At 41.9% G+C, this 17,596-nt stretch overlaps 1 protein-coding gene across 1 annotated transcript in view; it reads left to right on the top strand.

Moving 5' to 3' along the window:
* The window catches only part of LOC118374100 (YLP motif-containing protein 1-like), a 64,360-nt gene that overhangs the window by 8,581 nt on the left and 38,183 nt on the right, over positions 1-17,596 (top strand). Inside the window, exons 6-12 of the mRNA XM_052523342.1 lie at positions 136-946; positions 978-2,671; positions 5,549-5,693; positions 9,476-9,617; positions 12,576-12,671; positions 12,820-13,000; positions 14,258-14,284. Coding sequence (XP_052379302.1) covers positions 136-946; positions 978-2,671; positions 5,549-5,693; positions 9,476-9,617; positions 12,576-12,671; positions 12,820-13,000; positions 14,258-14,284 — 3,096 coding nt within the window. The remainder of the gene's footprint in view (positions 1-135; positions 947-977; positions 2,672-5,548; positions 5,694-9,475; positions 9,618-12,575; positions 12,672-12,819; positions 13,001-14,257; positions 14,285-17,596) is intronic.

Here is a 17,596-nt window from a genome sequence, read left to right as displayed (position 1 = left end):
ACATGACAATCTGGAGGTTAAATTAATAAATGAAAATAATTGTGGCTTTGGACAATAGTTATTAAAAAACAAATCACAAAACGTTGCAATTTCCAAAAACAGGCTGTTGACAGACATGTGATTTTTCTTTTCAAGGTTTGATGGTCCGAGAGGGAACGGCCCGCTGTTTGACCAGCAGCAGAGGTTTAATGCTCCACCAGGCCCCAGGTTCAACGAGCAGCGCCAGAGGTTTGAGCAGCCTGGCCCCAGAGGACCAGGGCCTCGCTTTGGGCAGCAGGGGTCCCGGTTCGACCAGCCCCCCCCGAGACAAAACCCCCCTGGCTGCTTTGAAAGACCACCTGGTCCCCCAGTTCCCCATATAGGCCCACAGCCTAAACCAGACACTAGTAAAGACACACAACCACCACAGGGTAAGACTGAGACGCCAGCGGTCTCCAAGCCTCCTGGTAATAAACTTACCGGGCCAGCGAAACCAGGAGCAGAACCGGAGGATATGTCAGAGGACATGGTGGACTCACTGGATGGCTTCTTCGTCCAAAATGACCCCATCCCTCAGACAAAGGCAGAAGCTGACGCTGCTGCTGCTGCTGCTAGTAAGGGATCCACCGTAAACATGGAGAAGGTGAGCCCTACTGGTCCTGCCGGTACCAAGCCCCAAGTGTCCACCGACGCCTCTGTGTCCCCGAAAACCGCTTCCCCCGCTAAGACCGCTTTCAAACCAGGTGGACCGGATGGGCCATTAAAGAATAATGTCAATAACAACAACAGGTCTCAGGGACCACCGGGGTCGAAGCCTCACGGACCGGAGCCTTCGAAGACAGCCTCAATGACCAACCAACCTCCTGGTCCTCCGGGGCCCGTGGGACGTGGCCAGCCGCTAGGGCCTGTCCGAGGAAGAGGGGAGGCGGATGGAGGGATGAGGGGAGGTAGAGGACGAGGGGAGGCGGATGGAGGGATGAGGGGGTAGAGGACGAGGGGAGTTTGATGGAGGGATGAGGGGAGGTAGAGGACGAGGGGAGTTGGATGGAGGAATGAGGGGGCGAGGAGGAAGGGGTGGTCTGAGGGGACGTGGAGGACAACAGCCCGGTATCCCAGACTTCAGTCCCAACACTGTCCCCCTGGGAGGTGGGAGGACGGAGGACGACATGGAGGGGGTTCCTTACGACTACAGACCTACACATGAAGAGATGAGATCACAACATGGAGGACCAGAGGAGGACTGGCAGCAGGACCCTTCACTGGAGAAACCTGGAGGTCCTCCTCTGCCTGAAGAGGAGATGTGGGTCCCTGAAGAGCACTACTACTCTCCAGAGGACTACTACGAAGACCCAGGGAGAGGAGGTCCCCCTATGGGGAGAGGAGAGCCTCTAGACGGGCACCACTGGGAGGAAGCAGACCCCCCACCTCCAGAGTACTGGGGAGAGGAAGGAGATCCCTACTGGATGGACCGGAGGCCCCCTCCTCATGGCATGAGAGGAGGCCCCCGAGCCCCCTTCCATCCTGGGCGTAGTCGCCCTCCACGCGGCCGACCCGGCTTCATGCACCAGGGGGGTCCCAGACGCCCCCTTCCTCCTCCTCGCGGAGCCATGGACACCCATGACCCTCTAGGATCCCCCATGGGGCCTCACGACGACATGGACCCTCTGGGACCCCCGCTGCATCGAGAGTACAACCCCAGAGGGCCGCCCATGCACCACGATATGATGGAGCGAGACATGAGGGGGCGACCTCCTCCACCTAGAGAGATGATGGACAGAGATCTGATGGGGCCTGGTGATCATCCTCCATATCACGACACGGATAGGGACCTTGGCTGGCCCCCGGGCCCAGGACGACCCCCCAACCACGGTAGAGTCGGGCCAAGAGGTCCGCCTCCCCTTGAGATGATGATGGAGCGAGGGGGGATGAGGAGGCGTCCGATGGGCCCTCGGGGAGCCCCGATGGGCAGGGCCCGGGGCATGATGCAGCAGCCACACGAGGAGATGGAGGGGTACCCCCACGACGGGTACGGGGAGGAGTTTGGTGGTCCTGATGATGACAGGTATGGAAGACCGCTGCCACCGCGTGACTGGCCGAAGCGCCCGCCACATGATTACGACCGCGAGGAGGAGTATTATCCCCATGAGCCTCCTCGTGGTGGGGAATGGGACAGGGAGAGAGGAGGACCACTACCAGAGAGAGACTATCCACCCTACCCTCCCCCAGACCGCTTCAGAGAGGACGAGTGGACTGATGAGAGGGACCAAGACCGTCCTCCATATGCCTACGAGGGAGACAGAGACCGTCCTCCATACGCCTACGAGGGAGAAGAGCACGGAAGAGGAGGCAAGCTACAAAGTCGCGACTACCCGGACGACCCTCCTTATAGGCACAATGAACCCCCCTACTTGCCACCTCCAGAGTGGGAGAGATCAAGACCGCCCCTTCTGGAGAGAAACTACCCCTCAGATTTTGAGGAGCATAGGCCCCACTACGACGGACGAGCCGAGCCACCTAGATCCGATCTAGGTATCCCTCCACCCACCCCTTCCCAGGCCCTTGCTCCTCCCACTACTGGACCAGACAGTTCTCAGGAACCAGCCTCACAGGGAACTGGACCGGGCATACTGGCTCTGTCACAACGACAACATGAGATCATCCTGAAAGCTGCCCATGAGCTGAAGCTTATCAGGTAAATTTAGAGACATCGGGATTGGGTTCAATTCGGGAAGTACCATTCCAATTCTCTTCAATGCTTTTCAACGAGGAAAATGTGGAATTGCAATTTGGTTTACTTTTGTAATTGCCTGGAATTGAAATGGAATTGACCCCAACCCTAAGAGATGTGTATGTAAGATAGAAACCGTCTTGGTGAAACCTTGTCATTTTTTAATGACCACAATATATATCAAACTATATATCAACTATACATCAATATATATCATACTATACATTACATTTGGAAAGTATTCAGACTTGACTTTTCCCACATTTTGTTACGTTACAGCTTTAATCTAAAATGGATTAAAAAAATATTTTTTGAAATCTCATCAATCTATACACAATACCCCATAATGACAAAGCAACAACTATTTGATATTTTTGCAAATGTATAAAAAAAATTATCCTGAAATACCACATTTACAATAAGTATTCAGACCCTTTACTCGGTACTTTGTTGATGCACCTTTGGCAGAAATTACAGCCTTCAGTCTTCTTGGGTATGACGCTACAAGCTTGGCACACCTGTATTTGGGGAGTTTCTCCCATTCTTCCCTGCAGATCCTCTCAAACTATGTCAGGTTGGATGGGGAGCGTCGCTGCACAGATATTTTCAGGTCTCTCCAGAGATGTTCGATCAGGTTCAAGTCCAGACTCTGGCTGGGCCACTCAGAGACTTGTCCTGGAGCCGCTCCTGCATTGTCTTGGCTGTGTGCTTAGGGTCGTTGTCCTGTTGGAAGGTGAACCTTCACACCAGTCTGATGTCCTGAGCTCTCTGGAGCAGGTTTTCGTCAATGATCTCTTTACTTTTGCTCTGTTCATCTTACCCTCAATCCTGACTAGTCTCCCAGTTCCTGCCGCTGAAAAACATCCCAATAGCATAATACTGCCACCACCATGCTTCACCGTAGGGATGGTGCCAGGTTTCCTCCAGACGTGACACTTGGCATTCAGGCCAAAGAGTTCAATCTTGGTTTCATCTGACCAGAGTGTCTTGTTTCTCATGGTCTGTGACTCCTTTAGGTGCCTTTTGGCTAACTCCAAGCGGGCTGTCATGGGCCTTTTGCTGAGGAGTGGCTTCTGTCTGGCCACTCTACCATAAATGCCTGATTGGTAGAGTGCTGCAGAGATGGTTGTCCTTCTTGAAGGTTTTCCTGGTCACCTCCCTGACCAAGGCCCTTCTCTTCTGCTCAGTTTGGTCGGGCGGCCAGCTCAAGCAAGAGTCTTGGTGGTTCCAAACTTCTTCCATTTAAGAATGATGGAAGCCAATGTGTTCTTGGGGACCTTCAGTGCTGCAGAAATGTTTTGGTACCCTTCCCCAGATCTGTGCCTCGACAATCCTGTCTCGGAGCTCTACGGACAATTCCTTCGACATCATGGCTTTGTTTTTGCTCTGACATGTACTGTAAACTGTGGGACCTTATAGAGACAGGTGTGCGCCTTTCCAAATCATGTCCAATCCAATTGAATTTACCACAGGTGGACACCAATCAAGTTGTAGAAACATCTCAAGGATGATAAGTGGAAGCGGTAATGTACCAGCTCAATTTCAATTCTCATAGCAAAGGGTCTGAATACTTAAGGAAGGAGGTTTTCCATTTGGTGTAAAGTACTTAAGTAAAAGTACTTGAAAGTTCATCTTAAGTAGTTTTCTTGGGTATCTGTACTTTACTATTAATATTTTGGAAAACTTTTACTTCACTACATTCCTAAAGAAAATAATGTACTTATTACTCCATACATTTTCCCTGTCACCCAACTCGTTACATTTTGAAGGCTAAGCAGGACAGGAAAAATGTCTAATTCACCCACTTATCAAGAGAACCCTGGTCATCCCTACTGCCTCTGATCTGGCAGACTCACTAAAACACATGCTCCATTTGTAAATTATCTTTGACAGTTGGAGCGTGCCCCTGGCTATCCGTAAATACATTTTTTTTTTTTAACTAGAAAATGTAGTGGTCTGGTTTGCTTTAATATGAGGAATTTGAAATTATTTATACTTGTACTTTTGATACTTAAGTACATTTTATCAATTATATTTTCTTTTGACACTTAATTATATTTAAAACCAAATACTTTTAGACTTTTACTTAAGTAGTATTTTACTGGGTGACTTTCACTTTTACTTGAGTCATTTCCTATGGAAGAATCTTTACTTTTACTCAAGTATGACATTTGGGTACTTTTTCTACCACTGGGTATTTCAACAGCCAAAAAATCGCATTCAATATGGGGTATTGTGATGTCGTTATGGGGTATTGTGATGTCATTATGGGGTATTGTGATGTCATTATGGGGTATTGTGTGTAGATTGATGAGGGGGGGAAAACAATCAAAACCATTTTAGTCTAGAGGTCTGAATATTTTTGTTTTTTCTTTTTTTACTATTTTCTACATTGTAGAAAAATAGTGAAGACATCAAAACCATGAAATAACACATATGGAATCATATAGTAACCAAAAAAGTGTTAAACAAATCCAAAATATATTTTATATTTGAGGTTCTCAGAAGTAGCCACCCTTTGCCTTGATGACAACTGTGCACATAGTTTTGATGTCTTCACTATTATTGACTTGAATGAGTAGGTGTGTCCAAATTTGACTGGCATTGTATATCTTTTTTAAAATGCCATTTTTCACATCTCTTTTTTTGTGAGAGACCTCTGTATGTTGCCTGAGTACCTGTCTGATTGTTCTATCATTCTACTCATTGCCACCCTTTTGTGATACCATTTTTGGGGAGTACACGGAGAGGAATGTTAACACAAAATAGGTTCGAGATTCCAGGCTACTCTGTACATGCATATTGGCAAATGAATCACACAGCACTTTAAATACAATGTAGGTCTGTTTCTCTGGTACTGAACAGAGAAATGCAGGAGAATTTCACCGAGGGAGAGGCCCATTCCATCACGTCTGACCCGAAGACGGAGCTCCCTGCTGGGCTACTGGGGCTGGAGATCCCCCCTGAGGTCCGGAGTGCCCTGCAGGTAAACAACCACATCCTGTTGACATAAAATATTACTAAATCAAATGTATATATTTGACATAAAATATAGAATGTAACTGTTTGACATTTACATATAGAATTTAGCTGTATGTATGTATGTATGTATGTAATGTATGGTAATGTATGGTAATGTATGTATGTATGGTAATGTAATGTGTATATATATATGTATGTGTATTTGTATATAGGGTTGCAAAATCCTGGGAACTTTGAATAAATTCCCTGGTTTTCCAGAAATCCTGTTTTAGAGGGTTCCAGGTCTGCTGCTTGTTCCCTCCTAATTCCGGAATTTGGGAAAACCAGGGAATTTATGGTTATAATGTTGGTTATAAACCTGGTTGTAATGTTGGTTATAATGTTGGTTATAAACCTGGTTATAATGTTGGTTATAAACCTGGTTATTATGTTGGTTATAATAGGTGGTTATAATGTTGGTTGTAACCTGGTTATAATGTTGGTTATAATGTTGGTTACAATGTTGGTTATAATGTTGGTTATAAACCTGGTTATTATGTTGGTTATAATAGGTGGTTATAATGTTGGTTATAATAGTGGTTGTAACCTGGTTATAATGTTGGTTATAATAGTGGTTGTAACCTGGTTATAATGTTGGTTATAATAGTGGTTATAACCTGGTTATAATAAGTGGTTATAATGTTGGTTATAATAGTGGTTGTAACCTGGTTATAATGTTGGTTATAATAGGTGGTTATAATAGGTGGTTATAATTTTGGTTATAATGTTGGTTATAATAGGTATGTATGTATGTATGTATGTATGTATGTATGTATGTATGTATGTATGTATGTATGTATGTAATGTAATGTAATGTAATGTATTTGTATATAGGGTTGCAAAATCCTGGGAACTTTGAATAAATTCCCTGGTTTTCCAGAAATCCTGGTTTAGAGGGTTCCAGGTCTGCTGCTTGTTCCCTCCTGATTCCGGAATTTGGGAAAACCAGGGAATTTATGGTTATAATGTTGGTTATAAACCTGGTTGTAATGTTGGTTATAATGTTGGTTATAATAGGTGGTTATAATGTTGGTTATAAACCTGGTTATTATGTTGGTTATAAACCTGGTTGTAATGTTGGTTGTAATGTTGGTTATAATGTTGGTTATAATAGGTGGTTATAATGTTGGTTATAAACCTGGTTATAATGTTGGTTATAAACCTGGTTATTATGTTGGTTATAAACCTGGTTGTAATGTTGGTTATAATGTTGGTTATAAACCTGGTTGTAATGTTGGTTATAATGTTGGTTATAATAGGTGGTTATAATGTTGGTTATAAACCTGGTTATAATGTTGGTTATAAACCTGGTTATAATGTTGGTTATAAACCTGGTTATAATGTTGGTTATAAACCTGGTTATAATGTTGGTTATAAACCTGGTTATAATGTTGGTTATAAACCTGGTTATAATGTTGGTTATAATGTTGGTTATAATAGGTGGTTATAATGTTGGTTATAAACCTGGTTATAATGTTGGTTATAAACCTGGTTATTATGTTGGTTATAATAGGTGGTTATAATGTTGGTTGTAACCTGGTTATAATGTTGGTTATAATAGGTGGTTATAATGTTGGTTATAATAGGTGGTTATAATGTTGGTTGTAACCTGGTTATAATGTTGGTTATAATAGTGGTTATTATGTTGGTTATAATAGGTGGTTATAATGTTGGTTGTAACCTGGTTATAATGTTGGTTATAAACCTGGTTATAATGTTGGTTATAAACCTGGTTATAATGTTGGTTATAAACCTGGTTATAATGTTGGTTATAATAGGTGGTTATAATGTTGGTTGTAACCTGGTTATAATGTTGGTTATAATAGGTGGTTATAATGTTGGTTGTAACCTGGTTATAATGTTGGTTATAATAGGTGGTTATAATGTTGGTTATAATGGTGTTTATAATGTTGGTTATAAACCTGGTTATTATGTTGGTTATAATAGTGGTTATAATGCTGGTTATAATAGGTGGTTATAATGTTGGTTATAATAGTGGTTGTAACCTGGTTATAATGTTGGTTATAATAGTGGTTATAATGCTGGTTATAATAGGTGGTTATAATGTTGGTTATAATAGTGGTTGTAACCTGGTTATAATGTTGGTTATAATAGGTGGTTATAATAGGTGGTTATAATGTTGATTGTAACCTGGTTATAATGTTGGTTATAAACCTGGTTATAAACCTGGTTATAATAGGTGGTTATAATGTTGGTTATAATGTTGGTTATAAACCTGGTTATAATGTTGGTTATAATAGGTGGTTATAATAGGTGGTTATAATGTTGGTTATAATGTTGGTTATAATGTTGGTTATAATGTTGGTTATAATAGGTGGTTATAATAGGTGGTTATAATGTTGGTTATAATGTTGGTTATAATGTTGGTTATAATGTTGGTTATAATAGTGGTTGTAACCTGGTTATAATAGGTGGTTATAATAGGTGGTTATAATAGGTGGTTATAATGTTGGTTATAAAGTTGGTTATAATATGTGTGGTTATAATGTTGGTTATAATGCTGGTTGTAACCTGGTTATAATGTTGGTTGTAACCTGGCTAAAATGTTGGCTAAAATGTTGGCTAAAATGTTGGTTATAATGTTGGTTATAATAGGTGGTTATAATGTTGGTTATAATGTTGGTTATAATAGGTGTTTATAATAGGTGGTTATAATGTTGGTTATAATAGGTGGTTATAATGCTGGTTATAACCTGGTTATAATGTTGGTTATAATGTTGGTTGTAACCTGGTTATAATGTTGGTTGTAACCTGGTTATAATGTTGGTTGTAACCTGGTTATAATGTTGGTTGTAACCTGGTTATAATGTTGGTTGTAACCTGGTTATAATGTTGGTTGTAACCTGGTTATAATGTTGGTTGTAACCTGGTTATAATGTTGGTTGTAACCTGGTTATAATGTTGGTTGTAACCTGGTTATAATGTTGGTTGTAACCTGGTTATAATGTTGGTTGTAACCTGGTTATAATGTTGGTTGTAACCTGGTTATAATGTTGGTTGTAACCTGGTTATAATGTTGGTTGTAACCTGGTTATAATGTTGGTTGTAACCTGGTTATAATGTTGGTTATAATGTTGGTTATAATGTTGGTTATAGACCTGGTTATAATGTTGGTTATAGACCTGGTTATAATGTTGGTTATAATAGTCGGTTATAGACCTGGTTATAATGTTGGTTATAATAGTCGGTTATAGACCTGGTTATAATGTTGGTTATAATAGTTGGTTATAGACCTGGTTATAATGTTGGTTATAATAGTAGGTTATAGACCTGGTTATAATGTTGGTTATAATAGTAGGTTATAGACCTGGTTATAATGTTGGTTATAATAGTCGGTTATAGACCTGGTTATAATGTTGGTTATAATAGTTGGTTATAGACCTGGTTATAATGTTGGTTATAATAGTAGGTTATAGACCTGGTTATAATGTTGGTTATAATAGTAGGTTATAGACCTGGTTATAATGTTGGTTATCAACCTGGTCATAATATGGATATAAACCTGGTTATAGTTCAACAATATATTTGAAGAAGACCACTTTGATTATTGTCCGTTGTCATTTCCAGGTCACATACATATTTCTAACTCTTTTTATTTTAGTTTTAGTTTCAAATGATAGGTATTTACCCATTTTTAAAGGTGTTAACCCACATGCTCTGTAAATGAGAGATATTTACCCATGTTTTTTAAAGGTGTTAACCCACATCACTGTTTCTCCACCCCAGGCGACCAATCTCATTTCTAACTCAACTGCTGCAAAAACAGTGACGTGGGGAGACACTCAAGATACTGGGTACATGTCCTCCGTACCTCCAGTCCCCAACGCACCAGTCATCCCGAAGACTGTCGACTATGGACATGGACATGGTAGGGAAAGTAACATGGTAATAGGAAGCAGTGTTGGGGTCAGTTCCTGTTCCAATTCCATTCAATTCAGAAAGTATTCTTAATTCCTGTTCCATTTTCATTCAATTCAGAAACTATTCTAAATTCCTGTTCCATTTCCATTCAATTCAGAAAATCTTCTAAATTCCTGTTCCAATTCCATTCAATTCAGAAAGTATTCTAAATTCCTGTTCCAATTCCATTCAATTCAGAAAGTGTTCTAAATTCCTGTTCCAATTCCATTCAATTCAGAAAGTATTCTAAATTCCTGTTCCAATTCCATTCAATTCAGAAAGTGTTCTAAATTCCTGTTCCAATTCCATTCAATTCAGAAAGTGTTCTAAATTCCTGTTCCAATTCCATTCAATTCAGAAAGTGTTCTAAATTCCTGTTCCAATTCCATTCAATTCAGAAAGTATTCTAAATTCCTGTTCCAATTCCAAATGGCCCTTATTGAAAAGCATTAAAGAGAATTGGATGCGTGAATGCGTATTGGAATTTGTTTTAGGAAATCTGTACTTCTTTTAATTGACTGATGTTAAAAATGGAATAGCTTCTGTAAAAATATATAAATGGTAACTAAAGGTAACTAAAGGATGCTCATTGGAAACTGTTATCTCTATCTTTAAAACCTATAGACCTGAAAGTGGTTACTCTGCTTCAGAAACACGCCGTTGCCTCCTTGTTTATTTTTCTATTATACAAATCAAATCCAATTGTATTTGTCACATACACATGGTGAGCAGATGTTAATGTTATACCTCATGGTCACATACACATGGTGAGCAGATGTTAATGTTATACAGTGCTTTAAAAAGTATTCGGCCCCCTTGAACTTTGCGACCTTTTGCCACATTTCAGGCTTCAAACATACATACTGTATTTTTTGTGAAGGATCAACAAGTGGGACACAATCATGAAGTGGAACAACATTTATTGGAGATTTCAAACTTTTTAACATATCAAAAACTGAAAAATTGGGCGTGCAAAATTATTCATCCCCTTTACTTTCAGTGCAGCAAACTCTCTCCAGAAGTTCATGAGGATCTCTGAATGATCCAATGTTGACCTAAATGACTAATGATGATAAATACAATCCACCTGTGTGTAATCAAGTCTCCGTATAAATGCACCTGCACTGTGATAGTCTCAGAGGTCCGTTAAAAGCGCAGAGAGCATCATGAAGAACAAGGAACACACCAGGCAGGTCCGAGATACTGTTGTGAAGAAGTTTAAAGCCGGATTTGATACAAAAAGATTTCCCAAGCTTTAAACATCCCAAGGAGCACTGTGCAAGCGATAATATTGAAATGGAAGGAGTATCAGACCACTGCAAATCTACCAAGACCTGGCCCTCCCTCTAAACTTTCAGCTCATACAAGGAGAAGACTGATCAGAGATGCAGCCAAGAGGCCCATGATCACTCTGGATGAACTGCAGAGATCTACAGCTGAGGTGGGAGACTGTCCATAGGACAAGAATCAGTCATATATTGCACAAATCTGGCCTTTATGAAAGAGTGGCAAGAAGAAAGCCATTTCTTAAAGATATCCATAAAAAGTGTTGTTTAAAGTTTGCCACAAGCCACCTGGGAGACACACCAAACATGTGGAAGAAGGTGCTCTGGTCAGATGAAACCAAAATTGAACTTTTTGGCAACAATGCAAAACGTTATGTTTTAAAAGCAACACAGCTCATCACCCTGAACACAACATCCCCACTGTCAAACATGGTGGTGGCAGCATCATGGTTTGGGCCTGCTTTTCTTCAGCAGGGACAGTGAAGATGGTTAAAATTGATGGGAAGATGGATGGAGCCAAATACAGGACCATTCTGGAAGAAAACCTGATGGAGTCTGCAAAAGATCTGAGACTGGGACGGAGATTTGTCTTCCAACAAGACAATGATCCAAAACATAAAGCAAAATCTACAATGGAATGGTTCAAAAATAAACATATCCAGGTGTTAGAATGGCCAAGTCAAAGTCCAGACCTGAATCCAATCGAGAATCTGTGGAAAGAACTGAAAACTGCTGTTCACAAATGCTCTCCATCCAAGGAGGAATGGGCAAAAATTACAGTCTCTCATGTGCAAAACTGATAGAGACATACCCCAAGCGACTTACATCTGTAATCGCAGCAAAAGGTGGCGCTACAAAGTATTAACTAAGGGGGCTGAATAATTTTGTACTCCCAATTTTTCAGTTTTTGATTTGTTAAAAAGTTTGAAATATCCAATAAATGTCGTTGCACTTCATGATTGTGTCCCACTTGTTGTTGATTCTTCACAAAAAATACAGTTTTATATCTTTATGTTTGAAGCCTGAAATGTGGCAAAAGGTTGCAAAGTTTACAGTGCCTTGCGGAAGTATATCATGGTCACATACACATGGTGAGCAGATGTTAATGTTATACCTCATGGTCACATACACATGGTGAGCAGATGTTAATGTTATACCTCATGGTCACATACACATGGTGAGCAGATGTTAATGTTATACCTCATGGTCACATACACATGGTGAGCAGATGTTAATGTTATACCTCATGGTCACATACACATGGTGAGCAGATGTTAATGTTATACCTCATGGTCACATACACATGGTGAGCAGATGTTAATGTTATACCTCATGGTCACATACACATGGTGAGCAGATGTTAATGCGAGTGTAGCGAAATGCTTGTGCTTCTAGTTCTGACAATGCAGTAATATCTAACAAGTAATCTAACAATTTCACAACTACACACACCTTTATTTAGAAAGACAGATTTTTACAGATTGTCGGCTCTGGGATTCGATCTTGCAACCTTTCGGTTACTAGTCCAACGCTCTAACCACTAGCCTACCTGCCGCTCAAGGTACTTGTAGGCTGTGTGTGTGTGTGTGTGGTTTCCCTCCCCAAGACATTGACCCCCACATCTCCATGTTGCTATCCAGACCTGGGTGCTGCCACGGTGGAGCGGATCTCTTACGGTGAGAGGATTGTGTTGAGGCCTGATCCCTTACCCGACAGGGAGAGGAGCTATGAAAAAGGTGACTGTTTATTTTTTGCATGGTGATTTGTTTTTGAAAGTTACTAACAGTGGTTTTGCAGGTAGCAGCTAATTCTGTATGTCGCTTTGGGTAAAAGTGACTGCTTAAATGGCATCGACTGTAACGATAACCTCCTTTCCCCCTGTAGAACTACTGGGCCCCCTGAGAGACCCCTACCACAGAGACCTGTACTACGACAGACGACCGGTGAGCCCCTACATGGAGCGCAGGGAGTACAGCAGGGAGAGGGAGATGTACAGAGAAAAGGCTCCCATGGACTTTGAAAGAGAACGATACGAGAGGGAGCGCTATCCGCCTCGAGATGACAGGTATACCTGGTTACATTTAGTGGAGATTAAACTCGATGATTGAATAATACATGATATTGCTATGGGTATAACGACGCCCTGTGTGTGTGTGTGTGTGTGTGTGTGTGTGTGTGTGTGTGTGTGTGTGTGTGTGTGTGTGTGACATAACTACAGGCTCCACTAATGAATTTGTCTTCTGTTCTTGTTAATGCAATTAGTCTTATCAATCATATCTATTTTTTGAAGCACTTTTATACCTCAGTGGGTTTTACAGAACTGTGTGACAGTGCTATGTAGAACTACCAAGAGGCAGTACAGAACTGTGTGACAGTGCTATGTAGAACTACCAAGAGGCAGTACAGAACTGTGTGACAGTGCTATGTAGAACTACCAAGAGGCAGTACAGAACTGTGTGACAGTGCTATGTAGAACTACCAAGAGGCAGTACAGAACTGTGTGACAGTGCTATGTAGAACTACCAAGAGGCAGTACAGAACTGTGTGACAGTGCTATGTAGAACTACCAAGAGGCAGTACAGAACTGTGTGACAGTGCTATGTAGAACTACCAAGAGGCAGTACAGAACTGTGTGACAGTGCTATGTAGAACTACCAGTAAGAGGCAGTACAGAACTGTGTGACAGTGCTATGTAGAACTACCAAGAGGCAGTACAGAACTGTGTGACAGTGCTATGTAGAACTACCAAGACAGTACAGAACTGTGTGACAGTGCTATGTAGAACTACCAAGAGGCAGTACAGAACTGTGTGACAGTGCTATGTAGAACTACCAAGAGGCAGTACAGAACTGTGTGACAGTGCTATGTAGAACTACCAAGAGGCAGTACAGAACTGTGACAGTGCTATGTAGAACTACCAAGAGGCAGTACAGAACTGTGTGACAGTGCTATGTAGAACTACCAAGAGGCAGTACAGAACTGTGTGACAGTGCTATGTAGAACTACCAAGAGGCAGTACAGAACTGTGTTGCTATGTAGAACTACCAAGAGGCAGTACAGAACTGTGTGACAGTGCTATGTAGAACTACCAAGAGGCAGTACAGAACTGTGTGACAGTGCTATGTAGAACTACCAAGAGGCAGTACAGAACTGTGTGACAGTGCTATGTAGAACTACCAAGAGGCAGTACAGAACTGTGTGACAGTGCTATGTAGAACTACCAAGAGGCAGTACAGAACTGTGTGACAGTGCTATGTAGAACTACCAAGAGGCAGTACATGTGTAACATTTTGTTTTTGTGTTCTGTTCTTGCTGCTTCAAGCAAACACTCCATGGATGTTGATGACAGGTATTATACCACACTGTCACTGTGACTAGTCCAGCTGGTATTATACCACACTGTCACTGTGACTAGTCCAGCTGGTATTATACCACACTGTCACTGTGACTAGTCCAGCTGGTATTATACCACACTGTCACTGTGACTAGTCCAGCTGGTATTATATCACACTGTGACTAGTCCAGCTGGTATTATACCACACTGTCACTGTGACTAGTCCAGCTGGTATTATATCACACTGTGACTAGTCCAGCTGGTATTATCACTGTGACTAGTCCAGCTGGTATTATATCACACTGTCACTAGTCCAGCTGGTATTATACCACACTGTCACTGTGACTAGTCCAGCTGGTATTATACCACACTGTGACTAGTCCAGCTGGTATTATACCACACTGTCACTGTGACTAGTCCAGCTGGTATTATACCACACTGTGACTAGTCCAGCTGGTATTATATCACACTGTCACTGTGACTAGTCCAGCTGGTATTATATCACACTGTCACTGTGACTAGTCCAGCTGGTATTATATCACACTGTGACTAGTCCAGCTGGTATTATATCACACTGTGACTAGTCCAGCTGGTATTATACCACACTGTGACTAGTCCAGCTGGTATTATACCACACTGTGACTAGTCCAGCTGGTATTATATCACACTGTCACTGTGACTAGTCCAGCTGGTATTATATCACACACTGTCCAGCTGGTATTATACCACACTGTGACTAGTCCAGCTGGTATTATATCACACTGTCACTAGTCCAGCTGGTATTATACCACACTGTCACTGTGACTAGTCCAGCTGGTATTATACCACACTGTCACTAGTCCAGCTGGTATTATACCACACTGTCACTGTGACTAGTCCAGCTGGTATTATATCACACTGTGACTAGTCCAGCTGGTATTATACCACACTGTGACTAGTCCAGCTGGTATTATATCACACTGTGACTAGTCCAGCTGGTATTATACCACACTGTCACTGTGACTAGTCCAGCTGGTATTATATCACACTGTGACTAGTCCAGCTGGTATTATATCACACTGTCACTGTGACTAGTCCAGCTGGTATTATATCACACTGTCACTGTGACTAGTCCAGCTGGTATTATATCACACTGTGACTAGTCCAGCTGGTATTATATACCACACTGTCACTGTGACTAGTCCAGCTGGTATTATACCACACTGTCACTGTGACTAGTCCAGCTGGTATTATATCCACACTGTCAGCTGGACTAGTCCAGCTGGTATTATATATGACAGTCCACTGGTATTATCACTGTGACTAGTCCAGCTGGTATTATATCACACTGTGACTAGTCCAGCTGGTATTATACCACACTGTGACTAGTCCAGCTGGTATTATATCACACTGTGACTAGTCCAGCTGGTTTTATACCACACTGTGACTAGTCCAGCTGGTATTATATCACACTGTGACTAGTCCAGCTGGTATTATATCACACTGTGACTAGTCCAGCTGGTATATATCACACTGTGACACTGTATTATATCACACTGTGACTAGTCCAGCTGGTATTATATCACTGTTACTGTGACTAGTCCAGCTGGTATTATATCACACTGTGACTAGTCCAGCTGGTATTATATCACACTGTGACTAGTCCAGCTGGTATTATATCACACTGTGACTAGTCCAGCTGGTATTATATCACACTGTGACTAGTCCAGCTGGTATTATATCACACTGTGACTAGTCCAGCTGGTATTATATCACACTGTGACTAGTCCAGCTGGTATTATATCACACTGTGACTAGTCCAGCTGGTATTATATCACACTGTGACTAGTCCAGCTGGTATTATATCACACTGTGACTAGTCCAGCTGGTATTATATCACACTGTGACTAGTCCAGCTGGTATTATATCACACTGTGACTAGTCCAGCTGGTATTATATCACACTGTGACTAGTCCAGCTGGTATTATATCACACTGTGACTAGTCCAGCTGGTATTATATCACACTGTGACTAGTCCAGCTGGTATTATATCACACTGTGACAAGTCCAGCTGGTATTATATCACACTGTGACTAGTCCAGCTGGTATTATACCACACTGTCACTGTGACTAGTCCAGCTGGTATTATATCACACTGTCACTGTGACTAGTCCAGCTGGTATTATATCACACTGTGACTAGTCCAGCTGGTATTATACCACACTGACCAGTCCAGCTGGTATTATTTCACACTGTGACTTGTCCAGCTGGTATTATACCACACTGTCACTGTGACAAGTCCAGCTGGTATTATATCACACTGTGACTAGTCCAGCTGGTATTATATCACACTGTGACTAGTCCAGCTGGTATTATACCACACTGTGACTAGTCCAGCTGGTATTATATCACACTGTCACTGTGACTAGTCCAGCTGGTATTATACCACACTGTCACTGTGACTAGTCCAGCTGGTATTATACCACACTGTCACTGTGACTAGTCCAGCTGGTATTATATCACACTGTGACTAGTCCAGCTGGTATTATACCACACTGTCACTGTGACTAGTCCAGCTGGTATTATATCACACTGTGACTAGTCCAGCTGGTATTATACCACACTGTCACTGTGACTAGTCCAGCTGGTATTATACCACACTGTCACTGTGACTAGTCCAGCTGGTATTATATCACACTGTGACTAGTCCAGCTGGTATTATACCACACTGTCACTGTGACTAGTCCAGCTGGTATTATATCACACTGTGACTAGTCCAGCTGGTATTATACCACACTGTCACTGTGACTAGTCCAGCTGGTATTATTTCACACTGTGAGTCCAGCTGGTATTATACCACACTGTCACTGTGACTAGTCCAGCTGGTATTATATCACACTGTGACTAGTCCAGCTGGTATTATACCACACTGTCACTGTGACTAGTCCAGCTGGTATTATACCACACTGTGACTAGTCCAGCTGGTATTATACCACACTGTCACTGTGACTAGTCCAGCTGGTATTATATCACACTGTGACTAGTCCAGCTGGTATTATATCACACTGTGACTAGTCCAGCTGGTATTATATCACACTGTGACTAGTCCAGCTGGTATTATATCACACTGTGACTAGTCCAGCTGGTATTATACCACACTGTCACTGTGACTAGTCCAGCTGGTATTATATCACACTGTCACTGTGACTAGTCCAGCTGGTATTATATCACACTGTGACTAGTCCAGCTGGTATTATATCACACTGTCACTGTGACTAGTCCAGCTGGTATTATATCACACTGTGACTAGTCCAGCTGGTATTATATCACACTGTGACTAGTCCAGCT

The sequence above is a fragment of the Oncorhynchus keta genome, chromosome 8 (assembly GCF_023373465.1).
Source record: "Oncorhynchus keta strain PuntledgeMale-10-30-2019 chromosome 8, Oket_V2, whole genome shotgun sequence".
NCBI lineage: Eukaryota > Metazoa > Chordata > Actinopteri > Salmoniformes > Salmonidae > Oncorhynchus > Oncorhynchus keta.
The sequence above is the reverse complement of the archived record's forward strand: the minus strand, read 5'-3'. Positions and strand labels throughout refer to the sequence as shown.